This window comes from Scyliorhinus canicula, chromosome 10 (genome assembly GCF_902713615.1).
Source record: "Scyliorhinus canicula chromosome 10, sScyCan1.1, whole genome shotgun sequence".
NCBI lineage: Eukaryota > Metazoa > Chordata > Chondrichthyes > Carcharhiniformes > Scyliorhinidae > Scyliorhinus > Scyliorhinus canicula.
Window position 1 is genome coordinate 156,370,388 of NC_052155.1, and position 23,042 is coordinate 156,393,429.

Here is a 23,042-nt window from a genome sequence, read left to right on the forward strand (position 1 = left end):
GGATTCCATACCCTCTCCCCATCACCCAAGGTATACCGCCTGCAGGTGATGGGTGTGAGCATGCACTCAATAGACAGACAGGAATCAGCCTATGGCATAGATTGAGGAGCACCAGAACTCAGCTCACAGTGGGTTATCATTACCGTCCTGCCTTCGACAGTGACAGTGACCTACTGACAGTGCTGACACAGGCCCATCACCCTGGCGTGATGTAACACAGACCGTGGGAGAGTGCAACAGGGTGGTGGGGGGGGGGGGGGTTTGGGGAGGTAACACATGCTGGATGGGGGAATGGGTATGGTGGGACGGTAACATTACCTGGACTAGATGCAGGTTTGCTCACCGGTACACATACCTACACTCTGATCACGGGAATGTCTCCAGTGCTGCGCCCAGCCCCTGGGTGTTTGGATGCTGCATCTGTGGTGTTGAGGCCTCCAGTGTCCAGTCCTCACTGTCTGATTCGGATGCTAAGGAATAACTCTCACCTCTGACATGGTACACCTACCCTCAGGAATCCACATGGGAGCTGTGAAATGCTCACTTTACTACAATTGCCAATTCCCCGTTAGCAATAGCCTTCAGTCGCGTGGCCAGAGGCTGACACATTCAGTGGGGGTAGGGGTAGTCGGTGGGACAGATAGGCAGGAGCTGAAGTTGCTCCCGTTATGGGTACACATGAAGCAGAGGGTGGCATGGCAGACCTGCAGGCGTTAAGACACCTCCCCCAGCCCATGAGCGATCACCACTTTCCAATCAATGGCGGCGCAAACCTTCCCCAGCCCGGACGAGGCCATCATTCCCCCCCCTCCTCTCGTGTGCTCTCCCACCCTCCAAGGAGCACTGGGGCAGCAACCCCAGTGCCCCAGGCTCACTGCCCGGGATCAAAGATGGATACTCACCTCCTCAGATCCCCACAGCAGCCATTTACGTTTTTAAAAAGGTGTACTAATCGCCACCCTTGTGACCGCTTGCTGAAGAGGTGGTTAGATCAGGGGAGGCCATTAGAAAGGGGGTAGTTCCCATTTATTGTATGGTGATTGGTTTTAAGTGGTAATTATTGGTTTTTGGCCAGGCCGTGGCGAGATTCGGTTCTCGCCAACAGGGACAGGCTGGTTGGATCGCAAACTGATCGTGCCCAAGTGGTACCCGATTTTGGCCTCTCCCGTGATCTAACCTCTGCATCACGCTCTCGCTTAAACGCGATGCGGCTGTTTAAATTGCGCCCATTAACTCTGTTTCTCTCTACACATATGCTGCCTGACCTGCTGAGTATTTCCAGCACCTCTTTTTTAAAATTTCTGTTATAATCTTGTATACTTCAATAAAATCTCCTTTGCTCCAAGAACAACAACGGCAGCTTTTCAAACCCAACCTTGCACTTATAATCCCACATCCCGAGAACCATTCTGGTAAATTTCTTCTACATCCTTTCAAGGACCCTCAGTTCCTTCGTAAAGTGTGGTGACCAGAATTGGGCACAACAATCTGGTTGAGACTAATCAGATCTTTATAGAAGTTCAACAAAACTTCAATGCCTCTATTTATGAAGTGCAAGATTTCAAATGCTTTCCTAAACACCTTCTCAATATGTTCTGCCACCTTCAAAGATTGATGCACATGGCTGGTTTCTCTAATACTGCTCTTTAGAACTGTGTCTGTATTTCCTCTGCCTATCCATTCTGCCAAGTGCATCTTCTCACACGTCTCCATATAAATTCCACTTGTCTTTTCATTCTACTAGCCTATCCACGTCATATTGTAGTCTATTTGTATCACCTTCACTGTTTATCACTCCTTGAGTTTGGTATCATCAGCAAATTTTAAAATTCCGTGTTCCAAAATCCAAGTCATTTATATACAGCAAAACAAAACAGTAGTTCTTACACTAACCTTTGGGCCACACCAGTCTACCATCCTCCAGTTATTTGTTGCATAACTGTCCTGAATCCAGATTTTAATACAAGTGGTCACTGTCCCACCTATTCGACAAGCCTTATTTTGTCAACCAGCCTTTTGTGCTATTTTGCCAAATGTTTTCTTAAAATCCATATAGACAACATCCATTGCAGTCCCTTCATTAACCTTCTGTTACTTCATCAGAAAACTCAATTAAATTAGTTGAGCATGATTTTACTTTTACTAATCTGTGCTGTCCTATCCTTAGTTATCCCAAACCTCTCAAATTGCCTGTTAATTTTCCCCCTGATCATTGTTTCTACAACCTTACCTGCCACTGGTGTTAAACCAATAGGTGCTCAAACTGTTCTTGCACCATTTCAAAAGGGTATCACACTTGCGAGTCTCCAATCCTCTGGCACCTCCCCACTTTCCAGGTAAAACTGGAAGATTATTGCAGGTCCTCCTGCTATCTCCACTCCAACTACCTTGCAACCTGGAATGCAAGCTATCCAGACCTGGTAACTTAGCTACCTAAGAATAGCCAGTTTTTCCAGTACCTTCTCTCTCAATTCTCATCCCATCCATTGCTTCCATCTCCATTTTCTAGGCGTTTTGTCAGATTCATCTTTCTTAGTAAACGTTGAGACCAAGTACATACACGTTAAATATGCAACCTTGTAAGCAGTTTTCTTCCTAACAGGACCTGCTTACTGTTATAATTTACATACAGGTAGAATATTTTGGGGCTCTCATTTATGTTGACTACCACTCTATTATCAGTCTTATCTTCACCTCTCTGCTCAACCTATTGCATTTAGTAAGAAGTCTTACAACACCAGACATCTCCACATTATTGCATTTAGCCCATTCTCACCTGACATGAACCATATGCCATCTGTTTTCCCAACAACCTGCCCATCTTTGGACACTAAGGGGCAATTTAGCATGGCCAATCCACCTAATCTACACATCTTTGGACTTTATTTCAAGATATAGTCAAATACTAAAACCGCAGTTTACAATGCTACAGCACATTATTAATTTGTGACGGTTGGATTTTGTTTTGAGGGCGGTTGGGCCGGCTTGAGAATGGGGGTGGCGGCTCCAGCCGTCAATCTGTGCGGGTGGGCGGGGCCGGCACCAGGCTGTCAATCAGAGCTTGTGAGCAGCCGACTGAGCAGCTCAGCCAATCAAAGCGACATGGGCGGGGCTAGGCTGTCCATGCCGGCAGTGTTGACAAAGGGGCGGGGCCAGGCTGTCAGTCAGCGCAGTGTGGGTGGGGCCGGGCTGTCAGTCAGAGCCATGTGGGCGGGGCCGGGCTGTCAGTTGGAGCAGTGTGGGCGGGGCCAGGCTGTCAGTCAGTGCAGTGTGGGTAGGGCCGGGCTGTCAGTCAGAGCCACGTGGGCGGGGCCGGTTTGTCACTCAGACCGTGTGGGCGGGACCGGGCAGTCAGTTGGAGCAGTGTTGGTGAGGCCGGACTGTCAGTCGGATCAGTGTGGGCGGGGCCGGGCTGTCAGTCGGAGAAGTGTGGGCGGGGCGATGCTGTCAGTCGGAGCAGTTTGGGCGGGGCCGGGCTGTCAGTCGGAGCAGTGTGGGCGGGGCAGGGCTGTCAGTCGGAGCAGTGTGGGCGGGGCCGGGCTTTGAGTCGGAGCAGTGTGGGCGGGGCCGGGCTGTCAGTCGGAGCAGTATGGGCGGGGCCGGGCTGTCAGTCGGAGCGGGGTGGGCGGAGCCGGGCTGTCAGTCGGAGCGGTATGGGCGGGGCCGGGCTGTCAATCGGAGCGGTATGGGCGGGGCCGGGCTGTCAGTCGGAGCAGGGTGGGCGGGGCCGGTCTGTCAGTCGGAGCAGTGTGGGCGGGTCCGGGCTGTCAGTCGGAGCAGTGTGGGCGGGGCCGGGCTGTCAATCGGAGCGGTATGGGCGGGGCCGGGCTGTCAGTCGGAGCAGGGTGGGCGGGGCCGGTCTGTCAGTCGGAGCAGTGTGGGCGGGGCCGGGCTCAGGTACAAGGCCCAAGCGGGGAAGCTGTTTGTGGGCAGTGGAGAGATGAGAGCGGCTTTGAGGAAAAGGCAGCAGCATGTGCCGACGCAGCCGCCCTGTGTCGCTTCACAGCCTGCAGCACAGGTAAATATATCCGGGGGAAGCCTCAGAAACAAACCCCAGACAGCGTTAGCAACAACCTCCCCATTCTGCCGAATCGGCCTGAAGACATTTGTAAAATAACTCGGCTTTTGTGATTGTAACATTTACTGGCAGCACCACATGCTTGTACGTGGAGCCATTAAACTCAGAAAAACTATTCATCCCAGCGAGTCTGCATGTTTTCTGTAGAGCAGTCCATTCAGCCCATTTTCACTGTTCTATCCCTATAGCTATGCAAATGTATTCCATCAATTGCCTATCAAATTTTCACTTGTTATCTCTGATTCCCCCAACCTCATAGACAGTGTGCATGCCCACTATGTTCACCCTCGTATTCCTGATGTATCCAGAACTAGGGGTTATAGTTTGAGGATGAGGAGTAAACATTTTTGGATTGAGGTGAGGAGAAAGTAGTTTGAGGCTGAAACGTTGTGTAATTTCAAGAAAGAATTAGATATAGATTTTGGGGGAAAGGCAGGATCAGGGTATTGAATTTGATAATCAGCCATGAGCATAATGAATGGCCTCCTCATTCCTCTATTTTCAATGTTTCTATGTATTTATTGATTTATTGAACACAGAGGAACCTGTGTTCCTCTGGACCAATGTTTTTAAAACATTTTCCTGCGACTCACTTTTGCCATTCAGCCGACCTTTGCGACCCATGCCAGTTTTCTTACCTTTTATGTGAAAAGGGAGTCTGCTTGGTCTGGTTTAGCACACAGCTAAATTGCTGGCTTTTAAAGCAGACCAAGGCAGGCCAGCAGTACGGTTCAGTTCCTGTACCAGCCTCTGAACAGGCGCTGGAATGTGGCGACTAGGGGCTTTTCACAGTAACTTCACTTGAAGCCTACTTGTGACAATAAGCGATTTTCATTTCATTTCATTTCGTGATCTCACTTGAACATAGAAACATAGGAAATCAGAGTATGAGTAGGCAATTCAGCCCTTTGAGCCTGTTCCACCATTCAGTCAGATCATGGCTGATCACTTCCTGGTCTCAAACCCATCTCCCCACCTGTTGCCCTTTAACCTGTTTTTTAATCAAAAATATATTTACCTCTTTTTTTTTCCTCTTGAAAACATTTAATGAGCCCAATTCCACCGCACTATGGGGTAGAGAGTTCCACAAATTCACCACCCTTTGTGACAAGTCCCTCCTCATCTCGGTTCTTAATCTACCACCTTTCAACCTATATCCGTGACCTCTCGTTCTAGATTTCCTCACAAGAGGGAACGTTTGGTTTACATTTACTTTATCAATCCCATTTAGTATTTTATACACCTCCCATCAGATGCCCTTTCATCCTTCTAAACTCCAGCGTGTATAAGCCCAAACTTCTTAATCTCTCCTCGTACATCAGGTCAAAGGAGGAAAGGGCATTGTGGAGGTGGAGACTTCAGCCAGGTACTTTGTGCTGTCTTCAGCCTTGTGAAAACACTGCAGGGTCTGAAGGCGGAAGGCCGCCAACTGGGTGCGAAGGCACACCAGCACCTGACTGCCCTCCCTAAGTAGGAGACCCAGAAACACAGCAGTGACCCAGTGTCGCCTCTTGTCCCAGAACAACGCTACAAGCATTCTCTGGAGCTTTGTGACAAAGTCAAGGGGAGGGGTAAAACTGACCAGCCGGTACCACTCGAGGCTATCAGCTGGTTTCGGCCAAGAGCTTGACCCCTGTAAGATAGCACTCGGTGCAGTCCTGTCCAGCGTCTCAAGCGAACAGTGACGTTGGTCTCCAGCTCCTGCCAGTTAGTCGGCCAGAATTCCTCAGCTGGTCAAAGATGGACACCCAAAAAAGGATGCTGGTCCTGCTCCAGGTGAAAGGCCGAGCTCCTCTGGGAGGGTGTCCATCAGCCACAGACTGACCAGGAATCTGGAATACTTGGCTCAGTTGCTGCTGGCAGAGGATGCGGTAGAGTACACAACTTGGCACTCTCCCATCCTCCGCATGGTCAGTGAACATGAGCACATCATCAGTGTAAGCTGAGAGGACCACCCCAATGCCCGGCCCATGCAGAACCAGTCCTGACAACAACCTCCGTAGGAAAGGCTCCACACAAATGGAATAGAGTTGGCCAGACATGGGCAGCCCTGTTGCATTCCTCTCCCAAAGCCTTCAGGGACCCGTTAACCATAACGAGACACTGTGGCAGTGTACAGAAGTCCCGAACCTGAATGCTAGCATGCAGAGTCCTGAATAAATATTCCTGATCCACCCTGTCGAACGCCTTCCCCTAATCAAGGTACAAGAAGTCGATCGACAGGGCAGCCCTCTTGGAATGATGGACCAGGTCCTAGACCAGATGGATGTTGTCATAGATTGTGTGACCTGGGACCATGTAGGTCTGGACAGGGTGGATATTGTGGTCCAGCACGGTGCCAAGGCGGAAGCACATTGCCTTGATGAAGATCTTGTCGGCTATGCGAAGGAGGGAGACCAGTGGCCAATTTTAAGGTGGCAGGGATCACCCGGTCTTTGGCAGCAAGGTAATGGTGGTCCTGTGCCATGAGAGGGGCATTGTCCCGATCATGATACTTTCCACCAGGAACCCTACATGGTTGCTCTCTATGACATCCCAGCACGCCCTGAAGAACTCCAAAGTCAGCCTGTCCAGCCCTGAGGTTGCCCTTGGAAAGGCTGTTGAGGGCGGCGGTCAGGTGTTCTAGGCTTATCGGGTCATCAAGCCGCTGGGCCGACCTGCGATAGGTTCTCCTGTAAATTCTCACTGGACGGATCCAGGAAGAAGGCGGCGCAGTAGAAGCTTCAAGTTTGGGCCCTGATGTCCTCTGGATCAGAGACGAGGGACCTGTTGTTGGCCAGCAGCCTAAGGAGCTGCTGATGAACCCCGCGCTTTTTTTCCAGCGACTAGAAGGGGGAGCCGCGGTCCATGTCTGTCCTCCCATTTGTGCCGCCGGACTCGACAAGTTGCAGGTACTGCAGTATGCCCTCCTCTCTGTACACCAGTCACAGGGCTGCATCCTCATCTGGCAGAGTTGTGGCTCCAGGTTGAGCACCTCCTTCTCCAACTCCTTGACCCTGGATTTCCAACCTTTGTGAACCCCCTCGCATACTCCTGACGGAAGGTACGCACGTGATTCTTGCCCACGTTCCACCGTAGCCTCAAGGACAAAGCAAGCCTCGGAATCAGTTGCCCTCCAGCAGGTTATTAAAGTGACAGTACGCGGACCGTGACTGAGTGCGAGATAGGACAAGCCCTGCCCACACCAGACAGTAGTCCGAGCACGCCACCTGCTGCACAGAGGCCGTCGGACGTGGGGCAGATATGCCCTTGAAATGTAAAGGCAGTCGATTCTGGATGTTCTGATCCCAGGCCTCTCAAAAGGTAACGATGCTGAAGTCAGGACGGAGAGTCCACCAGACGTCCACCAAATCGAAGAACCCGACCAGATTCCTTAACTTCGCCACTGCACAAGAGCTATGCTGGGCACTGGGTCGTCCTATGTCCCGATGGTGCAATTAAAATCCACCCCGCCCCCCCAGGACGATGCAGTTGCCCACTGCGATGGTGCCAAGATGAGTGGATACTTGCTTGATGAAAGTAGTCTGTGTTCGTCAGCCTGGGGAGCGTAGACATATCACATAGCAAAGTACCTCGCACCCATCGCGGACTGCCAGATGCAGCAACCAGCTGGCACTGGCTCCTTGACTGCTAAGATCTCCGGCTGAACATGTGGGGCCAATAAGATAGCCACTCTGCCTAAACGTGAGGCCAGATCGCTCATGTTGAAACCCCCCCGCCCCCCCCAAACTCCAGGAGCCACGTGGCTTTGTCTCCTGGAGTGGTGTGGGTTTCTTGCAGGAAGCACGCCACATACCTCCCGTCCTGGAGGACTGAGAGGTTCTAGAACCTGCAAAGTGCATCCCTGCTGTTGTTGTTGATATTGAGGCTGGCTATGGTCTCCTCCATGTCTGCAGTAAGGTGCCACCTCTACTGTCACATTTATGGTGTTCGGAGGAGCAGAGGAGAGCGTGCTCGTCCGCTCCCTCTGGAGTTCGGCGAGGAAACATTTAAGCTGCTGCTTCTCGGTTGCGTATGTGCTTCCTGCATCTTTAGCATAGGAACGGGAAGACTTGATGAGCAGCGCCACATCTGACCACTGGTTGAGGGCTATCTGCACTCTGTCTCGGTGACTGTGATTTACATGTAGAATTCCCCAGGGAGGATGAGGAGCGGCTCGGCGCGGCGTCGGGCTCGAGGGAGTCCACTGCCTTGCTACAGATTGACTGACTCAAAATCATTCCCCGTGCCCCCCCCAGAGCAGGCGTCTTCCTCCGGGCAGTCACCGGCTGAGACCGAGTGCCCGCCACATTGAGTGTGGTGAACGCCACGGAACCACTAACTAGCCCTCGGTCTACCTCGATCCCGACCCCTGGATCGTCGACAGACGGATTCCATACGGGCTCCTCTTGGGATAGAGGAAGGCGGTGGCTCAGACCCCCGTTCCACCTGCAACGAAAGGTGACTGGATAGATCTGGGAACAATTCTGGGGAAAGCTCCGGAATGGAGATTGGGGTGCTCGACGTCGGAGGCTGAGGCAGAGAGGGCGGGGAGTCTCCACGCCACCACTGCCCAATGATGCTGGGGTCGGGCAGCCGCTGCACCCCTCCGGCATCGTGAAACCGCCTTCAGGGTGCAAAATTGCACCGGGTGGAACGAGCCCTCGTGGGTCCCGCTCGCACTCGGCCCCGAGCCTCCCGCTCGGTGGGGTTGTGACGGTTCCGGGGTTAATATGTATTGCTCCTTTTTCAGTTTTCTTGGGAGGCTGGGATGTGATGTCGAGGGGCAGAGGTGGGTGGGGGAGCCACCCTCTCCACACAGGGGGGTGGGGGAGGGGAAGGGCAGTTGGCTGCGCCAACAAAACCTCCATTCTTGTATTGCTCCTCCATTCCCTCGACTCTGCTCCTGGGGTTGTGACATGGTTGCCTTCTGCACCGGCTCGGGGTCGTACGGATTGCCACTGCCCCGCTTGCTGATCCTCGCTGAAGTGATGTTGGGATGAGTACTAGCCGCTGAGGCGTCAATGGGCTCTGGATATGGCGGGGCAAGGTGTCCCAGCTGGTGTTCCGGGGAGCAGAGTTCTCGAGGCCAACAGGATCGGAGGTGTATGGGGCCGACCCCCACCTTGCCTTTTTCCGCATGCCGACATGGTCCGCCCTCGCGGGGGTGGGGTGGTAAAGTTAGTGGAGGGAGAGGGGGTGGCTTTGGCGGCGCGGCAATTCTTCCGCACCTGCTCCACCTTCTTGCAGGCGTGACACCACATACCATCCACAGACCAAAAATTATGAGAAGACATCTCTTGATGCGAGACTTCAAAACTTCTCCAAGGATCAGGTAGACAAAGCCTTGCGCTGGAATGTGTTGATGTCTCTGATGGGCAGGGTGTCCTCCAGGCAGAGCGTGAGCGGCGTTACCTCGGACAGCACCTCCTATACCAGATGGAGGGAGGAGAGGAGGAGCTCTGTAGGGAGGTAGGGTGGGACGTTCGATTAGTGTAACCGTCACAATGGTGGCTTCAAGAGGATCCACCCACCGTGCAACTGGTGAGTGGGAGGATAGGGGAGCGAAAGGTCTGCATCCTGGAAGGGGCCCAGCAAATACACAGACCATACTCTGGGACGACAACACCAATGTAAGCGGGCATCCTCCCTGCCGAAATAAGTTGCTGGTGTGTGAGGTCTTCAGCCTGGGAGGGGCTCAGCTAACACAGTGGCTACCAGTTCCACACCCTGGGACAAGCACACCTGATGGACTGAGAAAATAAGCCTTCGTCCTCACTGAAAGGCAGTTGTTGATGGGTGGGAGGACCGGGCCCGGCAAGGCCCAGGAGGATCCCAGCAAATAAGCAATCCAAAGGGCTCAGCTCCCACCCTCGTCTCAAAAGTCGCCTTCTTTTCCTTCTCTCATTCTTTCCCTCCTCCCTGCAGGCAGACAGAAAACATGAGTAGCACCAGCAACAGCTCTCCACGACAGCATCAATTCCACAGCTCTAAGGTCTGCACTGTGTATGGCTGCTTCGGATTTGTCATGTGAAATTGTCCCTCAACGGTGGGATTGCAGGAATAGGGCGGGGGATTGGGCCTAGGTAGGGTGGTCTTTTGAAGGGTCGGTGCTCTGATTTCCTCCCACAGTCTAAAGATAGATAGATAGAGAAATACAGCACAGAACAGGCCCTTCGGCCCACTATGTTGCGCCGAACTTTTGTCCTAGGTTAATCATAGAATTTTGGACAACTTTTCATGGCCAATCCACCCAACCTGCACATCTTTGGACTGTGGGAGGAAACCGGAGTACCCGGAGCAAACCCACGCGCACACGTGGAGGATGTGCAGACTCCACACAGACAGCGACCCAAGTCGAAATCGAACTTGGGACCCTGGAGCTGTGAAGCAATTGTGCTATCCACAATGCTGCCCTTAAGAAGTTAAGCTACACTCCATTATTCTACCCTAATCCATGTACCTATCCAATAGCCGCTTGAAGGTCCCTAACGTTTCCGACTCAACTACTTCCACAGGCAGTGCATTCCATGCCCCCACTACTCTCTGGGTAAAGAACCTACCTCTGACATCCCCTCTATATCTTCCACCATTTATCTTAAATTTATGTCCCCTTGTAATGGTGTGTTCCACCTGGGAAAAAAGTCTCTGACTGTCTACTCTATCTATTCCCCTAATCATCTTACAAACCTCTATCAAGTCGCCCCTTATCCTTCTCCGTTCTAATGAGAAAAGGCCTAGCACCCTCAACCTTTCCTCGTATGACCTACTCTCCATTCCAGGCAACATCCTGTTAAATCTCCTTTGCACCTTTTCCAAAGCTTCCACATCCTTCCTAAAATGAGGCGACCAGAACTGCACACAGTACTCCAAATGTGGCTTGCAGGTTAGGTGGATTAGCCATGCTAAATTGCCCCTTTGTGACGAAAGGTAAGGTGTGGTTATTGGGTTATGAGGATAGGGCGGGGTAGGGGACATAGGTGGGGTTCTCTTTCAGAGGGTCAGTGTTGACCTGATGGACCGAATGGCCTCCTTCTGCACAGTAGGGATTCTATGAGTTGGCCCATTGAGTCTGCTCTGCCGTTTGACCATGGCTGATGTGTTTCTCATCCCCATTCTCCTGCCTTCTCCTTCCCTGTAACCCCTGATCTCCTTATTAATCAAGAACCTATCTATCTCTGTCTAAAAGGCACTCTGACTTGGCCTCCACAGCCTTCTGCGGCAAAGAGTTCCACAGACTCACCACCCTCTGCGTGAAGAAATTCCTCTGCATCTCAGTTTTAAGGAATCGTCCGTTCAATCTGAGGCTGCGGCCTCCGGGTTCTAGTCTCTCCTAATGAAACATCCTCTCCACGTCCACTCTATCCAGGCCTCTCAGTATTCTGTAAGTTTCAATGAGATCCCCCCTCGTCCTTCTAAACTCCATCGAGCATAGACCCAGAGACCTTAACCACTCCTCCATATGACAAATCTTCCTTTCCGGGATCAATCTTGTGAACCTCCTCTGGATTCCCTCCAAGGCCAGCACATCCTTCCTTAGATACGGGCCCAAAACTGCTCACAATGTTCCAAATTGAGTCTAACCAGCGCCTTATACAGCCTCAACAGTACATCCCTGCTCTTGTATTCTAGCCCTCTCGAATTTGCCTAACTGCCAGCTGCACCTGAAGAGAATCCTGAACTAGGACTCTTAGTTCCTTTATGCTTCAGATTTCCAAAGCCTTTCCCCATTTAAAAACAGTGTATGCCCCTATTCTTCCTACCAAAGTGCACAACCTGACACTTAACCACATTGTATGACTTCTTTGCCCATTCTCCTAGCCTGTTGAAACCCTTTTGCAGCCTCCCCATTTCCTCAGTTGAGGTATATAAGATGATAAAAGTTATTGACAACGTAGACCTGGAGTGGGTGTTGCCTTGTGGGACAATCTAGAATAAGAGGTCATAGTTTTAGGATATGGGGTATCAGATTTAAAGCAATGATGAGAAATTACTCATCTCAAAGGGCCATGAATATGTGGAATTTGCCCCAGAGTGCTGTGGATGCCGGGACATTGGGTAAATATAAGGAGGAGACAGATTTTTAATTAGGAATGGGTTGAAGGGTTATGGAGAACGGATAGGAAAGTGGAATTGAGGCCAAGAGGAGATCAGCCATGATCGTATTGAATGGCGGAGCAGACTCGAGGGACTGAATTGCCTACTGCTCCTCGTTCTTGTGTTCTTATTGCTGTGCTATCAGACACATTACAGGATTGCAATAGCTCATTGACATAATCAGCAATCAGGCTGAGAGAGTAGGACTCACTATTAACACCAAGAAAACAAAAAATATAATGACTGCAAATCACCAACGTAAACACATGCTTATCAAACAATAGTTGACATCGTAGAGGAGGTCACCTCCCTGGGCAGTTCCATTATATCAAGGAATCCATTCTTGTCTGTACGCTTCAGAGACTTCGACCAGCTCCCTTAAAACTCATTTCCCCAGGTGCCCTTACTCATGAGACAAACAAAGGACAGGAATAGATTCGTAGTTTAACCCAATTTTATTACTGAATCTTATGATTCAAACTCTATTCACAGAACAAACTCTAAATCCTTAAATTAGTTTATAAATACTATGGTCTTTCTGAGATTCAGATACTACCCGTGCAGTTGAACTTGGTCAGGCTGCTATGCTGAATACGACTCTTCACCAAGGCCTGCTGATTCCGATGATCTTGAACACGTATGTGGATCTTGCACGCCATTTTCTGTTGTTTGGGGGTGTGGCGTCTTTGCTCAAGGTGACTTCCAGGTGTCTCTTATACTCCCTCCCTTCTCTCTTTTATACCTTTCTGGAAAGTTCTCTGACTTTCAGCCAATGGGGTTATTGGAAGCGGGGGGGGGGGGGGGGGGGGCGTGTCTGCAGTATCCAATGGACTTGCTTATCCCATATATGGAACTGCCAGGAGTCCCCTAGGGGTCCAATCTCAAGTATACGATGCGCACCAAGCCCTTTCCATTTGTGGTGTTGAGGCGCCATTGAGTCTGATCGATACTTGACCTGAAGTGCCTTTGACTTGGGCCGATACTAGTCAATGATCAAGGTCGATCACTAAAGGTCCCGACTTCCAGGACAAGTTCAGACTTGCCCTTGTTCGCCTCTGATTAGTATCCATGTTTCTTCGGTCTGTCCGAATTCCCATCAGGCCTACTGGTTCAAGCTGGTTGCTGTTTAATTTAGATGCTCCAATTCTGTATCTGGCCTAGCTTTTTAGGCTGTTGACCATTTTGTCACACCATAGATAAAGAGCTCAATGTGGGAATAGGTAACATTGTCAGCTTTCAACCAACTGAAAAAGATTTGAAATAGTAACAAGCTTTCTGTGGAAACAAAGCTGAGGTTTTACAATGCAAATGTGCTCTTCACTCTTTTATGGTTGTGAAATTTGGAACCTGAAAACCTGTCGAGAAAGGAAAATGAATGCCTATGATATCAGATGGCTTTGCAGGATTACAGGTATACCATTGGTGGGATTGTATACCTAACACTGATCTAAGAACATATTCGGAACAACCTCCAGCTTCATCTATCAGTAGTAAAAGATGGCCCAGTTGGCTTGGCCATGCCACCTGACTTCCATCTGGAGACACAAAGTAGAATGAAACGTAGCATAGATTTGAAAAGGCAAAGTCATTTTTGAGCAATCTCAGAATTCTTTGAAGAAAGAGAAGACCAGGGTAATTCAGTAAAAGTCACGTACAGATATTTGAATATACTTGGATTTTCACAAGGTCACCTCATGACAAAGATTGGGGCATGCAGAATCTTCATCGCAACCTACGTATCAGGCCAGAAGGGATCTCACTGAATATAGAAGAAAAGAGTGACTCGAGATGAACTGGTGCCAGACTGTGAGTGGAGATCTTCAGCTGGTTAACAGATTCTGGGGTGAAGCAAGAACATTGGCTGTGGACAGGAGAGAATGGCATTCTTTGTCTGTTTCATCTGTCTCTAGATGGGGGAGATACTAAGTCCAAGTCTGGACAGAGTAGAGTTGATAGGGAGAACCTGTTCTTATTGGTGGAAAGATCAAGAACCAGAGGACACCGGTTTAAGGTGATGGGCAAAGAAAGCAGCAGCGACATGAGAAATGTTTTAAGTGCAGCAAGTGGTTTTGAAAGCATCTGAACTATTTGTCTCAATCATTTACAATGCTATTGAGTTCCATATTTTAGCTGCACTCTGAGTAAATATATTTTTCTTAATTTCCCCTCATGTCCCTATTTGTTGGTAGCTATTTTGTATTTATATCCCCTGGTTTTGCATACTTTCACAAGTGGAAACATTCTCTTCACATCTACCCTGTTCATTTCATTCATAATTTTAATGACCTCTCCATGGTCTGTGTTTTTCTATGTCCAGTTCACTCCTTCCTGATCGCTGTAATCTCTCATTCTGGTATCATCTCTTTAAATCTTTTTCTTTGCATTTCTTCTCAGTACTACAAATAATGTTTTGTTGTATGCTGACCAGAACTCTGCATGGTCTTTCAATGTGAGTTCAAAATACCTTTTACTATTTTTTTGAGTTTTATATTCTTAGAAATAAATCCCAGTGCCTTGTTTTGCTCAGCTGTAATACTTTTTAAAATAATGTGTTCACCAATGTTCCCAGATCCTTTGATCTTCAACATCATTCAGTTTCTTATTTTCTAAGATATGGATGACATTCCGCATTTATGTTAAAGTTCATTTGCCACTTAACTGCCTAGTCTGCAAACTTTCTAATGTTTTCTAACATGCTTTTGCTCTCTCCTTCAGTGTTAGCTATAACCCCCAGTTTGCTATCTGCAGATATTCATTGAGTTACTGTACTTTTTCCTAAATCTGAATCATTAATGTAAATTATGAATAACTGTGGTCTCAGTACTGGTCCTTATAGAATGTTGTTTTTTACCTTCCTACAATGTGGATAACTGCCCTTTACCCCCTACTCTCTACTTTCTATACTTTTTAAGCTACTTTGCTATATCTCCTGACTCCACGGCTTGAATCCCAGTGCCTTGAGCTGACCTTGTGAAAGTCCAAGTTTAATCAAATAGCTGCATTACTTTGTCTACCTGGTCTATGGTCCCAAGATTTGTTCTATCTCCCTTTTGATATCCAGGAGCAGTTTTAACTGTTTACCAGTTTTCTGCTACGATTTCTTGCCTATGAAACTTGAAAATGAAAATCGCTTATTGTCACAAGTAGTTACTGTGAAAAGTCCCTAGTCGCCACATTCTGGCGCCTGTTCAGGGAGGCTGGGACGGGAATTGAACCGTGCTGCTGATCTGCCTTGGTCTGCTTTAAAAGCCAGCAATTTAGCCCAGTGTGCTAAACCAGCCCCTTCACACTTTTATATGCAGAAGCAGTGTCTCTTGTACCTATTCCCTAGTTTTTTTGAATAGGCATGTGGGGCTGGATTCTCGGGACACCAGAATTCTGTTCGGCGAATGGCCGGAGTCTCACATTTCCTGACCGAATCGGGGCGGTGCTGCTTTTGTGATATTCAGCCCCCTCCAAAGCTCTGGGAGTCCGCCACGCGCCGTATCGACTGCCTCAGGCCGTTGCCTGAGGCCCGTCCCCCTCGATGTACCTCCCCCCCAACGGCCCGAGTTCCCGATAGCGCGGGACACGTGTGGTCTTGTTCATCGGGAACTCAGCGTGGCGGCTGCGGACTAAGTCCAGCGCTGCGCCAGTCAGGGGAAAGCTGATCCCAGGGCAGGGGGGGGAACATTATTTGCCGCTAGGGGCACTGTGGGGGGACCATTTTGCGGGTCGGGTCCTCAGGCGGCCTCCGCCATAAAGCACATGTGGCCGCTGCAGGCCGCAGCCATCCGTATGCGCGACCATGGACCCGGCAATTCTCCGGGGCGTGTCGGCAGTTAGAGCTGTGTGCTTTACGCGGCCATCCTGCTCGGCCCCAGCAAAACGGGGAATCGGTGGCCATTTTGCGCCAGTTTTCCTGCCGTAAAACACCTCCGTTCCCCCGCTGGCGTGGGGACATAGCCTCAGAATTGGAGAATCCAGCCCCCAAACTTTTATTCTCTGCTAATTTGTGAAGTATTTTCTTCTTTTTTATGTCAATTGTATTGATATTCTTTTTAAGCTCATCCTCTTGTGTAGTATCTGTTATGTTCTTCAATAAGAACTGAGGCAAAGTAGGTATTCAATATGTCTGTCATTTCTGCATTGCCTGTTACTTTATCTTGCTCATCTTTCAGTAGCCCTATCACGACTTAATTTTCTTTTGTTATTATGTGTCGTGTACTTTATAGCATTATCCATAAATGACATTTTCTTGTCTGAACAGACATATTTTTAGCAGTACAGTGTGATGAACTTGTTAGATAGGAATGAGCAGGATAAAGATGTAATATAAAATCAAGCATAACAAATATTGTCCAGAGTAATTTGCAGCTGATTTTATGTTGGGCCATTCTTGGCTTCACATTTGGGCGTGCACGGTCAGAGTGCCGGAAACCCCACGCGATCGAACAAGACTCTTCCCATTTGGGTGGCACAGGAAGGTGGGGCACGTGGATGGGCTGGTGCCTCCGATGGGAGACTCCTGTGCAGTTGGTGGGCGGGAGGATATGGGAGCGAAAGGAGGTCTTCAGCCTGGAAGGGGCCAGCAAATACACAGTCCATACTCTTGCCCTGGGAAGACCGCACCGCTGGAAAGCAGGTGCTGGTGTGCAAGGTCTTCAGCCCGGAAGGGGCCCAGCCAATACACAAGTCAATATTCCCACCCTGGGACGACCACACCGATGGCAACCTCCCTGCTGAAAGAAGCTGCTGGTGTGTGAGATCTTTAGCCCGGGAGGTCTCGGCAAACCGAGTCCTATTTTCTGCACTAAGGAGTTCCGGCGAACCCTTACAGCTGGCAGTGCTACCTGAACACCTTGGCAGCACCAGGCTGGTACCCTGGCTGGCAGCGTTGGGGTGCCAGGCTGGTGCCCCAAGTGGCACCAGCAGTGCCAGGGTGCCACCCTGCCCAGAGTGCAAGCACCTGGGGGCCTCCGATCCCCTGGGAGACCTCAATGAGTGCCATTCCGTCTTGTCCCTGTTTGTGAAGACCAGCGCTCACCCGAGTCTCCAAGGTGATGGGGTCAGATCCCAACACCTTGGGTAGACTGTGGGAGAGTATGTTAGAGTGAGATTAGCTGTCTCGCTCTAATATACAGATTTCCTAAAAAGTAATCTGCCCACAATGGGCAGGATTCACATTGCAACGTCTCACAAGATTGTCTGGCGTATACCCGGCCTTTCGGGTGTAACGCAACCGGTTGATCGTACCCATTTTATTGATTAACCACCGCAACTTACATTATTCTCAAATGGTATTTCCTATGATTGGAAATAGTATGTCACGTTGGCTGGGTTTCCACAAATATTTGTAACGTAAGGAGTGTTTGATAAAATAATTAGGTATGCAGGGCACCCCTACAACCCAAAGATGTGTAGGTTAGATGGATTGGCCATTCTAAATTGTCCCTTAATTGGAAAAAAAATAATTGGGTACTCTAAATTTATTTTTTTTAAAAATCATTGGGTATTCTTATGGGATAATGTTAAGATATCTATTTATACGAAAGGCAGCACGGTGGCGCAGTACATAGCACTGCCACCTCACGGCGTCGAGGTCCCAGGTTCGATCCCGGCTCTGGGTCACTATCTGTGCGGAGTTTGCACATTCTCCCCGTGTTTGCTTGGGTTTCGCCCCCACAACCCAAAGATGTGCAGGGTAGGTGGATTGGCAGCACTAACTTTCCCCTTAATTGTAAAAAAATGAATTGGATATTCCAAATTTGAAAAAAATATATCTATTTATATGCAAACTATTGAATTTGCAAAACATTTGGACTGTTACAAATCGATATTCATCCAGAGAGTTCCACCCTGTGCAATTTAAAATGGATATTTATCAAAGGAATCATTTCTCTACATAACATTGCAAATGAGTATTTGCAGAGGGTTCTTTCTTATAATCTTTTTTAAATTCTTTGTTACTGGCAAGACCAGGATTTGTTGCCCACCCTAATTGCCTTTTATTGTAATCAAGCAGGCATGCTGGAAAGGTAAGTAATGTGGTTTATTTCCTACTCCCAGTAAGGACATACAATGGTAAATAGCACCCCAAGTCCCAGCCTGGCCAGCTCTTATCTCGGGGATTTAATGAACCCCGCTGTTGTGCCCTTCAGCAGGGGAGCTCGTATTCCATGAGCCCCATGTGGGGGAGATCAATCGGGTTGTCCCTGTGGGCCTGGTAGGGGTTCTAACCCCCCCCACCTCCCCACCCCAAAGTCTGCAAGCTCTCTGTGATAGAGGGTGGAGGAGGCTGTCTTCTCCACTTCAACCACGGTTGTGTCTCCGGCTGTTGAGGGGCTGGATTGGGGGGTGGGGCACTGTAGCATGTTGGGGAATGTCATTTTTGCACCGGTTGTCGGGGGGGGGGGGGGGGGGGGGAATTTGCGATCATTCCCTGGTGAGGCTGTCATCCGAAACCGTGGATGCCTCAGTGTCCATGTCGGATCCTGAGTCCTTCACTTTGTGCTTCTCAGTGTCAGGGCCCCTAGGGGACGTTGCCTCGAAACCCCCTTGTGCCGGACAGGCGGGACCACAAGACTGTTCATCCGGTAGGGTCGGTCCTGATACCTAAAGCCGGCTCATCCGGTCGGGTCCCGGCTCATCGGTAGGGTCGGGCCTGATGTTGGCATCTATGCAGTCTCATTTTTAGTTTGTAAATTTACAGTATAACCTGGTGGCGTACTAACCTCCCAGTTGTACGTTTGTGGGTTTGAACCCCGTTCCAAAAATTTCAATACGCAATCAAGACTGAAACTCCCGGCATTGCTTATGGAGAAATGCACTGTTGGAGTGCCACCTTTTAAATGAGATGTTAAAATGAGGCTTTTATCTGATATTTTGGGTGGACATGCAAGATTCCACACCACCATTGTATCAAAGGGCTATGGAGCTTTCCTTGTGTCCTGGCTGACATTTACCGTGCCACAATCAAAAACTGAATACCTGGCTGGCCAGCATTGGGAATTTGCTGTGCCCAAATTAGCATCCAGTTGGGCCTAATGTACAACCGTGACTATGCTTTAAAAGTAATTTAATGGCTGTAAAAGTGTTGTATTCTATGGTCAAAAAGGTGACCTATAAATTCAAGTACATTTTTTTTCTTCATTACTTTCTTAATCAAAATGTCAACAAAGATAATTTTCTTATGCTGGCTTTCGACTCCTGCTTTCAACTCCTAATTGATAATTGAAATAGTCACTCATTAAGTGGCAAAATACCACCTTAACCTTGATGCCTTCAGCCTGTCTGTTGGCTATAAGAAAATGTATCCTCTGCTGTGTCACTGTGAAACAAACAACATCCACAACTATGGGGGTAATGTTCACCTTTTCTTTATCCAGAAAAACAATACGGATCAAGTTTGTCCCACAGAAAGTAACAGAGAATCATCTTCGCGGTTGAGAGTATGTCCTCGACTCATCTCGGTTTTAAAGTACCTTCTTCTAATGCTTGTGATTCCACCATTCCTTAATTATGCATCTTTACAGAGAGAAGGAACATTACTTCAGCCTCAAGGTGAGATTTTATATACTCCTGCACCTTTTAGCTAATCTGTCCACTGTAAGTATTTATTAGCTGTGGGTGTTCAAATGAGGTTGCACTATAGAAATAAATAATTACCCCAATTCACATGTTGTAATTAGAACTAATGTTAGGTAAGTTGAGGCAAAGATTTGTCCAGCTTCATGTTCTGGAACTAAGCATCATATCTGTGTGCGGTTCCTGTTGGCTGTTTGACTATCAATACCTATCTCGCATTTTATAATGAAAATATCTGGATACACATAATCGCACTCTCACATTGTGTGATTACATGCCCAGAGATGGGGGTTAGGTGGAGACATGTTATTCACAAGAGCAAGCAATGCCACAATCATAGAATCCCTACAGTGCAGAAGGAGGCCATTTGGCCCATCGAGTCTGCATCGGCCCTCTGAAAGAGCACTCTCGCTCTGTCCCCAAAACCCCAATTTTTTTGGTATGGCCAATCCACCTGACCTACACATCTTTGGACTGTGCGAGGAAACCAGAGCACCTGGAGGAAACCTATGCAGACACTGGAGAAGGTGCAATCCACAGCCAGACAGTCACTCAAGGCCAGATTTGGTGCTGTGAGGCAGGCACGCAAAGCACTGTCAGCTTGCCGCCCTCAAATCTCTCATTCCATTTCCAGCTGTAAGTCATGGTGAACAAGAAAACAACTAATGGGAGGAGGCAACTCCATGAATATCCTCAGTGTTTGTGAAACCTAGCACGAGTGCAACATTCAAGGCTGAAATGTTTGCAGCCATCTTCAGCCAGAAATGTTGAGCGAATTATCCATCTCTGCTTCCTTGCGAGATTCCCAGTGTCACAGATCCTGCTTTTCAGTCAATTGAATTTGTTCCCCATGATGACTCTCCTGGATATCATCAAGACAGCATTTGTCATCCAGGGGCTCTGGTAAAATTGAAGTCGGTGGGAATCAGAAGGAAAACCTTGCAATAGCTGATGTCACACCTGTAGGAAAGTTTAATTTTGATCACTTTCTACAATTAGATAGGGGCTTTAGTCAAATAAACTAAGTGTGTCAACCATTGCAGGATTAATTATTATTGCAAATGTATACTTTGCTTTTCTATGATATATAGTTAAATAGAAAAATAGAGAGCAATTTCCAAAGCAGAGGAATTGGAGTTTGAGAGTTTCTATGCAGTACATGCCAATGGCTTAATCCTGAATTCTGGGCCATTAGTAACAGCCTCCCCGAACAGGCGCCGGAATGTGGCGACTGGGGGCTTTTCACAGTAACTTCATTGAAGCTTACTCGTGACAATGAGCGATTTTCTATTTTCTATTATCACATGACTTCATCTCAGCATCACACTCAAATTTGACAAGGGAGAAAAATATATGGCCCTTAAGCTAGTGATGTAAAACGTTAATGTTGAACAATTATTGGCGGGAACCACCCTCCTCCTCCCGAGAAATTATCAGCTCCGTTTTCTATTTCTATTGTGTCAAAACATTCAGCCTTGTACATTGTGATGTTTACTTTCCTTTCTTTCCCAGCATGAACCATCTTTGATTATATGAGTTTGGAATTAAGTTCTATAATTAGTTTTTGTAATTTTAGAGTTCTTTTAAATTTTAATACCTGTTAGCTGAATATGTCTAATAACTTTCAAGCATTGATTTAATGTGCTTTCAATAGACTTTGAGTAATTTCTGTAACTTTTTCTGTAAGTTTTTCAAAACTATTCTGTATTTTTAATTGACTTTTACCAAGCACAGTGTGGCAAAACAGTTGTCTCAGCAAAAACACATTGATAAGTGCCTGTTTTAATAAGGTTTTGCAGAACATACTGTGGCAAAACAGTTGTCTCAGCAAAAACACATTGATAAGTGCCTGTTTTAATAAGGTTTTGCAGAACATACTGATACCAATGTATAAGTTAGGCACCTGGAACGATGAATCCATGTTCCCAGACTTTGTATGGTGTCTTATCTCAAATAAAAGCAGTGTTAGGAAAACACAGGTAGCTATTTGTATTGGTAAACATTAGAAATAAACTAATAGTTTTAAATGGGTTTAATTTCATGTTTCTGTGCCTGGAAGGGTAAAACCTATAGTTAGATTCATGCTGGACAAGTTTGTCCAGCATGTGTGGGGGTTGGTTTTAATTTAAACTGTGATTCTGTTGTGCTTGGAGAATGTTTCGGGTTGAAGAATAAACAAAAAAACATAAGCAAGTGGTGGTTGAATGGCATGTGGGGCCTCATAAGGCAGATGAGCTTTTACTGTTATGTTGAACTAATTTGATTGCAGTTAGAGACATGCAGTGAGAGAGGAGGCAGATAACCCTCCCAAGTGAATGGCTATCCCTTGGATATGGAAAGAGATAAAGGGGTTGCTGTCTCGGTTGTTGGACAATAGGCATTCCGGAAAATGGCACCTGGGCCTAAAGGATACTAAGGCACAAGCTGGCAATGTACACTGGAGAACCTTAACAATTATGGGGACAACGATGACCCCAGTTACCCATGGACAATCAATTTGACTGCCATTAGTCATGGTGCAGGGGCCTAGACCCAGTTTTCCGTGACTGTTTATAGAGACTCCGCCTAGATTGGCAACAGATCTTTACAGATCTTTAAAATAGGTACAGACGGATTGTATGAGGTCCTGGGAAAATACCCGTAAGTCTTGCCGGAAGGTTTAGGGAAGATAAAAGGGCCACGGCTAAGACCGGAATGTCCAACCCAAGTATTCCCGGGCCAGCCCAGTCCCATTCGTCCACCTGTCAAAAGTGCATGACGAGCGGAGCCATCTAGAGAATTCTGAGATTATTCGCCCTGTCCGATTTGCATAATAGGCAGCACCAGTGGTCCCGATGCTGAAGCCAGGCAGGACGTCCTGTTTAGACCTGTACCCCATGTCGCACATGGAAGAGCTTTACGCGAAGTTGGCTGGGGGCCTTTCTTTCTGGATGTGAGCCATGCGTATCTCCGGCTAGAGTTGGACTTGACATCCAGAAAATATGCGACCATTAATACCCACAGGGGATTGTATGAGAACACCAGGCTCCCATTTGGGATGTTGTCTACATGTACCACTTTCCAGCGGATTATGGAAACCCTTCTCGAAGGGCTCCACAGGTGGCTGTCCACCTGGAGGACGTGTTGATTACAGGAGCCTCCGAGAAGGAAAACTGAGACAGCATAGAAGAGGTCCTTCGCCGATTCTCGGAAGTAGGTGTCCGCCTGAAAAGAGGAAAGTGCGCCTTCTGGGCAAGAGCAGTCCTATACCTGGGATACCGGCTTGACAAAGACGGGTTACAACCGGTCGAAGTTAATGTCTAAGCCATCAAACGGGCACCAA

At 48.2% G+C, this 23,042-nt stretch overlaps 1 protein-coding gene across 2 annotated transcripts in view; it reads left to right on the plus strand.

Moving 5' to 3' along the window:
- Nucleotides 1–3,881: 3,881 nt before the first annotated feature.
- si:dkey-122a22.2 overlaps nucleotides 3,882–23,042 on the plus strand; it is a 181,392-nt gene continuing 162,231 nt past the window's right edge. For both annotated transcript variants that reach the window (XM_038809979.1, XM_038809980.1), the window contains exons 1-2: nucleotides 3,882–4,018; nucleotides 19,522–19,696. In XM_038809979.1, coding sequence (XP_038665907.1) covers nucleotides 3,941–4,018; nucleotides 19,522–19,696 — 253 coding nt within the window. In that variant the 5' untranslated portion in view covers nucleotides 3,882–3,940. The remainder of the gene's footprint in view (nucleotides 4,019–19,521; nucleotides 19,697–23,042) is intronic.